Here is a 7,690-nt window from a genome sequence, read left to right on the forward strand (position 1 = left end):
CCATCACTGACAGCCCCCCCCACCCACCAGCCAACCAGGAACCTAGGAAACTAGGATCCTGTCTACCAACCCCCCCCCCCCCCCAGTTACTTCATGTAACTGTTAAGACTATAGAAATATACAACACAACTACCTCTATTTTTTTTTTATATATGTCCTATATTTCTATTTTGATACATACATGTTCTATATTTCAGTCTTGCACTTTAATTTAATGTTTATTGTCTATGGCTATGTCCATAGTATGTCTATGTCTGTATTTAAAGCATGTCTATGTCTGCATGGGAAAGTAAGAAACGAAATTTCAATTCTTTGTATGACCAGTGCATGTAAAGAAATTGACAATAAAAGCCGACTTGACTTGACTTGACTTCACCATCAAATTAGAGTATATTTCAGAACTTTTAACATGGACAGCTCCCCTTAAAGGATAATTCCGGATTTAGCACTTTGAGTCCCTTTTCTGGTTTGTTTTGGATGAACTAGAGTGGTGGACACCGACATTTTGACGATGGGTCCTGTCTCGACTTTTCTGACTCGTTTTGAATCGCCTTTGACTACTTCAGAGTGGCTGCCTATGGGCATGCACAAACATGTCCTTAAAACAACCCTTAACGTTCGTTTTCAAAACTGTGTGCAACACAGAAAATAAGCGTTTTCCCGACAAACACGGGACGTCCCCCGGACCTTATGCCGACATTCACGACGTCCCCGATTGGTCCCGAACGTCATGTTCTCTAGCGGACATTCCGGTGACCTTATTGTTACACGTTACACGTCTGGGGATGAATAAAGTAGCCTATCTATCTTTCTAGTCTCTAGCTCATACATTTTGAGTTTAACGTTAATGTATAACGTTACAAACTAGGGAAGGGATTTTATCAAATTCATGTTAGCTGATGTGATGCTTGGTGTAACATTAGCAAAGTCTTAGCTTCTAGCTTAGCCTACAATGCACATTTCTTCAGATAACTGTCATTACGTGATGCATAACATGCTCTAAATAGGCAGTGGTTTATTTAACGTAGTCACATACTTATTATCTGTTTTATTTTCAGAAACACACACACGGCCGAATTGGGACTGAACCGACTTTTGGAGCTGAATAATACGATGCAATAAAACTAGAGAACTAGAAAAACAGACCACGTAGCATTTATTTAGGGTTGTCTAGCAACAGAAGTGACTACTTAATTTGTAAAGCAAAACGATCTAGCTCTACATTGCAGAAGAATTAAGGATACTGCTTCTTCATGACTTGTTTAAATGTCATTGTAATTTATTTGATGCATGCTCGCGTTTAAAAGTGTCACGCATAGCTGTCCCCGATGTTACAGCAGCTCCTTGTGGAAACAGCAAAGAGTGCACATATCCGATGAGATTCGAGGAGCAGAAGCTCTCTGCCTCACCAGAGCCTTACTGTTTATTAATAAAACAATGATATAGAATAGAAATATCTGGAATCTATTTATTTCATCTTAAAGTTGGCTACAAAGAGCATTCATAGCCTAGAGAAAACGATACATTTTTCTTTATCTGCAATGTTCCAGGAAGATAGGCTTACATTTATAGGCTGTCCCTGTTTGATCACAGGTCCAAGAAAACGAGTGGATATAACGTCAATGCATTCTAGTTATGTTTCATGTACTTTATTTCATGTTGAGTTTTGCTTCCCGGCATGCATTGCGATTCATTTAGTATTTTTGGCTATTATTAGTTTTTAATATTTTGAAACAATATGGTTTGAACAATTTATTTATTTTATTTAGTGATCTTCACTGCACTTAATGATGTTGACCTCTTAGAGTGCTATCGATGCTATAGACGAGTTCCCCATGCCCAGAAACATGGAAAAACATATTTAGTTTACATTTCTATCACATTTAGATCCTAAGATACACCCATTTCTAATTTCGGGCCTAGAAATTTAACATCACAGTGGTACAGGTGAATTACAGGATAATAGAAGTAGATGTCCATAAACCCCTCAGTAATTCTTTTCCCATCTCATATGACAACAAAATGAAAAAAAGCCTGGCTTTATCAGACAATCTGATTTTGTTTTTTAAAATGTATGCAAATGAGCGCATTTTTTATGAGATAAGGCCTAATTAGCATATTTAAACATTAAAATATAAAAAAACTTTCAATACATTTTTTCTTAGCTTAAGATGAGTAATCAACTGAGAAAGTTTCATGGTGATATCTATTATTTTTATTTTTTTACCCCATTCACCTGTAGTGTCACAACATATTACAGACTGAGAATGCCTCCAGATCTTAAATTAAAGCTTAGGTCACCCTAGCCAGATGAATGTCGTTCCGCTTAGCTCCGATGAGTGGAGCTAGGCGGAGCGAAATTCATCTGGCTATTGCCAGGTTATAGGTCATCAAGAACAAACCCTAAAAATGTGTCATGCTTCTTTCATAAAAAGCAAGATCGTCCCTGCGTCAGCCAATAGAAATTCCTATGGTTTTCTACTAGACGTACAGGCTGAGCAAATTAATTTGCCGCCGCTAGGGTGCGTCTAGATTTCTAGGCTAAGTCTTAACGTCAGTAACACCTTGAGTTTATCGATGTACGGCACGGCAGCAGCATAATAATAAATCCAAGCATTTTACAAGCAGCACGTTTGGTAGAAAGCCTGCCCCCTTGAGGCCAACCAATGCGTCTGTCAGGGGATGTAGTTCCTGGTGTGTGCGCCTGCGTGTTACAAACGTGTTATCCTAGTTCATTTTTGTGAAATAACCATCAGTGCAAAGGTAAAGATGGCGACGACAACACTACGGGGCTCCCTCAGATTACTTAAACGAATGGTAAGATGAAATGGCATTAAATGATTAGGAAAAGTGAATGCCACGTCCCCGCTCGTAATCTTATTCGTCTCATCACAAAGGGCTCATTGCAGTCCGAAAACTTTCGAATAATTTGACATGGCTATTTGCAAAACTGTAGGCCTACTTGCTAACATTAAATGCGGCATTATTGTAACAGCTGCGATGCATATGGCTGGTGAGTTAAATGTTAATAATATGACTGTTGATATGATATATCTTTTCCGATTTTCGCCAAAGCCCCAGCTCATCTACCACTGCTACATGCAGTGCACAATGCTGCAGCCGCCAGGACCCGAGCGTACACTCCATATTCTCGTACCTTTTGGAGCAACACAATGGAGGCATTTCAGGACCAGTTACAGTAAGCTGGGTGTCTGCTTCATTCCTGCACTACAGAAACGCACAATGTTGTTCTTAGTGGCGAAAACTTTGAAATGTCATGAAAATACCTGTTGGGGACTTTGGCGGTAGCAGGTAACACCGACGCTGCAGTTTCACCTTACTAACTTCATCACCGTCATACTTTCAGGAAGTAATGGAAAAATTCTACCTTTCAAACTGTCTGACATCGGTGAAGGAATTATGGAGGTGACTGTGAAAGAATGGTATGAATTTAACATCTATCTTGTAGACCGGCCTAATTTTACTTAGTTATTACATTTTCATTATTTTATGTAGGCCTAAATGTTATCTGTCCCTCTTAGGTATGTTAAAGAGGGAGACAAAGTGTCCCAGTTTGACAGCATATGTGAGGTCCAAAGTGACAAGGCGTCAGTCACCATCACCAGCCGCTATGATGGAGTCATTCGAAAGCTTTACTATGATGTGGATGACACAGCTCTTGTCGGCACTCCTCTGGTTGATATTGAGACTAACAGGGCTCAAGGTAAACTCCTACAGTTTTTGAGTGTTTTTCCAGAATAATTCCACTTTCCCAGATCCCAACAGCGACATTGCAAAAAAAGACTTAAGAGGCAATTAACTTTTATCTTTAACACCCTATTTTGAATGATGGTGTAAAGTGCAAAATCTTAGGTCTTTCTAAAATGAAGGCAAACCAATACCATGGGCAAGAAGACCTTAACCACAAACATTGATAAATCAGCTCAGTGCTCCCACATGCCAGATGACGGCTGTAATTCATGCATCAGACCTTTCCCGTCATGTAAATCATGGCCCTTAATATTAAGGTACCTTAGCTTTTGACAGTATATCTCTTGAAAATTCTGTATAGCAGTGAGCTATTATGGGAGAGCTGTGGCACAAGCTTCATTTTCCCAGTCCCATCCCATCTCTCTCCCACTCACCTTTTGGCACTTTTCCTTATCCCATCTGAATACAGGCAAAAAAAGTCCCAACACATAGCTGTTATGAATTTTGGTTTATAAGTTGAGTTGATTGAGACTCAGTGTTACAAGGGATCCTCATCTTTTGAATGAAACCCCCTGTGCTCGTTACAGAAGGCTCTCCGGAGGAAGATGTGGTGGAGACGCCTGCAGTGGCACACCAGCACACGCACCAGGAGATCAAAGGCCATAAGACCCAGGCCACTCCTGCTGTCAGACGCCTCGCCATAGAGAACAATGTAGGTGTATGCAGCTCAGCGATGACCTACCGGCCATGTAATTTGTCACAGCCCCTGCTTAGTCTACCTGAATGCACATATACATCAGCAGCACTGACAACTTACAGTACTTGTAACAGGGATGTTGACCAACACAATCAACTGGTGTGATCTAAACTATAGGAAAAAATGAAACTGTCTCTTAGAAAAACTGATTCCAACACACTGCAAGTACTCAAACACAAAAAGCTAACAGTTATGCTGTCAGAAATGGAGTACATTTGAGACCAAAAGACCAGTGTCCTTTATCATAGAGGGACATCTGTGATGAGCCAATAATCTCTTTGACTTTAATTTACTTGTCTAAGCTGTGGGATCACCTCAAGATGTTTGGTTTTGAGTCAGTTATGCACTACATTTGTGGTATGGACTACACAGATTACAAGTTTGGAAAATTAATATCTAAAATGTAACATTCTAAAATGTAACATTCCATAAAAATAGTTGACTCAACATCAGCATTGGCATTGGGGGTGCTGAGCCATATTCTACTCATAAACAAATATTAAAATGGTAAATTTGTCAATATACACACTAATATGGATGTGCCATACACAGTAAAGTCACGTTTACAGCTCAGACAACATATGTATGTGTACCCCTGTAACCTAGATTAAACTCAGCGAGGTGGTGGGGACTGGAAAAGACGGGCGTATCTTGAAAGAGGATATCCTCAACTTCCTGGCCAAGCAGACGGGAGCTATTCTTCCCTACGAGGGCGAGCAGCAGGTTACAACCCCTGCTGTGAGAACAACAGCATCCGCCCCCTCTAGAGACAAAGCACCCGTTAGCAGCGGCCCCACAGTAGCAGCACCCAGGCCCGTCTTCACAGGGAAGGACCGCACAGAGCCTCTAAAGGGTGAGCCTGTGGCCTTATTCTCATCTGTTGCAAAATGCATCGTTTAGAAGAAATGAGGCTCCAAAAGCATCTATCTTGTATGAACCACGTGCCATGGCCTTGGTTGCCTCTCAGTATTCTTTGAGATGGGTTCAGAGTGACTCTTTCTTAATACCTTTTTGTTACCACCTGAATGAGCTTGTTACCTTCCATTTCCCTATCCAGTTGCCTGTCAGTACTTAGTATCGCAGCATGTGGTTGTTAATGTCTTTATATGTGCAGGTATCCAGAAGGCCATGGTAAAGACCATGACTGCTGCTTTGAAGATCCCTCCCTTTGGCTACTGTGATGAGGTTGACCTGTCCCAGCTGGTGAGGCTACGGACAGAGCTGAAGGGGCTGGCTGAGTCTCGTGGGGTCAAGCTCAGCTACATGCCTTTCTTTATCAAGGTAGATAACTATCCACACAGTTCACATCGTAGGAAATGTAGTAAGATAGTGATGCAGATGTAGATAGCGAATGTCTTTGCCTGTCTTTTCTCTCCTCTTGCGTTCCCATGGGGTGTGTAACAGGCCTCGTCGCTGGGTTTGCTCCACTTCCCCATCCTTAATGCTTCCGTGGATGAAGGCTGCCAGAACATCACCTACAAGGTAGACTACAACAAACACACAGATGGATCTTTTCTTTTCCTGCCAGATTGTCAGTAACATGAATGATCAAGTAATCCGAATGGTTTTATCTGCTGTTTCCACACAAGCAATGATATGGGCTTTTGAGTTAGGGTCAGTTTAAAAAAGAAAGAAAGAAAAAAAGCCTCTAATATGACTAATTCTGTTTTTAGCATTAAGACCCTGTTGAATGCTTTGTTCCTTAGGCATCTCACAACATTGGACTTGCCATGGACACTCCCCAGGGTCTCATTGTGCCCAACGTGAAGAGTGTCCAGACACTGAGCATCTTCGATATTGCTGTGGAGCTCAATCGTCTCCAGAACCTGGGGGCATCAGGCCAGCTGGGCACTGCAGAGCTCACTGGCGGCACCTTCACCCTGTCCAACATCGGCTCAGTGAGTGGGAGTACAGGACAACAGTTTGCAATGTTGGCAAAAACAAGATTTTATATTGTGTTATGTCCTGTCTTTTTCTGCTTTTGTTGTAGATTGGTGGGACATATGCCAAGCCAGTAATTCTACCTCCGGAAGTGGCGATTGGAGCTTTAGGAAAGATCCAAGTGAGATGTGTTTTTATTTTTAAAACGGGACTTTTAAACTGCTGACAGTAATTGCCTTATTCTGTAGCATGTATCCTGAGATTGCAATGTTTGCCTTACTCAGCCATCTCTTACCAACTTGTCTGTCTCGGTAAATAACCAGGTTGTCTACATGAGTGTATATTTGTAGAGCCAAATTCTAGAGAGCAGGACCATAATTGTTTCCCCCCACAAGTACTTTTATCTCTTATGTTCCATGCCTCACGACTTAATGTGCATGTATATTGGACAAATCATATCTGACATAAAGATCTTGTGTTACTTGTAGGTGCTGCCCAGGTTTAACACTCAGGGTGACATCACCGAAGCACACATGATGAGTGTTAGCTGGACAGCAGACCACCGCATTATCGATGGAGCCACCATGTGCCGGTTCTCCAATCTATGGAGATCCTATTTGGAGAACCCTGCCTCTATGGTGCTGGACCTCAAATAAGGGTTCCATTTCCACTGTTGTTTCTGTGTGAATGAGGAACCCACACTGTCCCTGAGCCCCAGCACCACAGGTTACTGTACTGAACACTACCCCTCCCTCCCTCCCTCCCTCCCTCCCTCCCTGTTTGGGATATCTGTTGTCTTGGTGACGCAAAGATGTCATCAGCTGTATGTGTTCTTGTCTTCTTGTCCGAGTACCACCAAGTTGCCTTCTGAAGTGTTAAATAGAGGTACTCAATAATGTTGCTGTCAATTTAATGCACAGTAAAGGAATGAAGACTTAGGTCCACGCAGATATGCATGACCACACTCTCATTGTTCCTTTCAGATCGATTTAGACTATTCAGGACCATCAAATTCACAAGATGAGCCTTACCATTAGAGCACTGCAATGCACGTGACATAACACAGCCTGTTCAGGCCAATGTGTGAAAGGACCCAAGTTAGGTTATGTTATGCAGCTCTGATGTTTCAGTGATATTTGGGAAAATACCAGCCTATGCTGTGTGCTTGGCTGCTGTTGGCATATACCGTAGGCCTGAACCGTTTACAAGAAATTAAATAAAAGAATTCTTGTTTAGAATGTAGTATATGAACACATTTTTGTGTTACCGTATGCCTATTAAACTTTGTAATATCAGATCAAAACAAAATGTGTGGAAATCTTTTGACTGATGTGACATGAT

General features: G+C 41.6%; 1 protein-coding gene across 1 annotated transcript; it reads left to right on the forward strand.

The window, feature by feature from the left end:
* The first annotated feature begins 2,684 nt into the window (after positions 1-2,684).
* LOC121724885 (lipoamide acyltransferase component of branched-chain alpha-keto acid dehydrogenase complex, mitochondrial-like) lies at positions 2,685-7,658 on the forward strand. Its single transcript, XM_042111773.1, has 11 exons — positions 2,685-2,817; positions 3,076-3,199; positions 3,368-3,443; positions 3,543-3,724; positions 4,299-4,423; positions 5,075-5,321; positions 5,583-5,749; positions 5,873-5,950; positions 6,175-6,366; positions 6,459-6,530; positions 6,838-7,658. The coding sequence occupies exons 1-11, from the start codon at positions 2,770-2,772 to the stop codon at positions 7,003-7,005; spliced, it is 1,479 nt and encodes a 492-aa protein (XP_041967707.1). The 5' UTR covers positions 2,685-2,769; the 3' UTR covers positions 7,006-7,658.
* Positions 7,659-7,690: the final 32 nt, after the last annotated feature.

This window comes from Alosa sapidissima, chromosome 1, assembly GCF_018492685.1.
Source record: "Alosa sapidissima isolate fAloSap1 chromosome 1, fAloSap1.pri, whole genome shotgun sequence".
In the NCBI taxonomy this organism is placed as follows: Eukaryota; Metazoa; Chordata; class Actinopteri; order Clupeiformes; family Clupeidae; genus Alosa; species Alosa sapidissima.

What these genes read in the sequence shown, in the direction of transcription:
- LOC121724885 (XM_042111773.1), top strand. Translation starts at nt 2,770, where the DNA reads ATGGCGACGACAACACTACGGGGCTCCCTCAGATTACTTAAACGAATG. An exon ending in GAGGTGACTGTGAAAGAATG is followed by an intron (nt 3,444 to 3,542) that starts GTATGAATTTAA and finishes TGTCCCTCTTAG; the next exon opens with GTATGTTAAAGAGGGAGACA. An exon ending in CCGCACAGAGCCTCTAAAGG is followed by an intron (nt 5,322 to 5,582) that starts GTGAGCCTGTGG and finishes TTATATGTGCAG; the next exon opens with GTATCCAGAAGGCCATGGTA.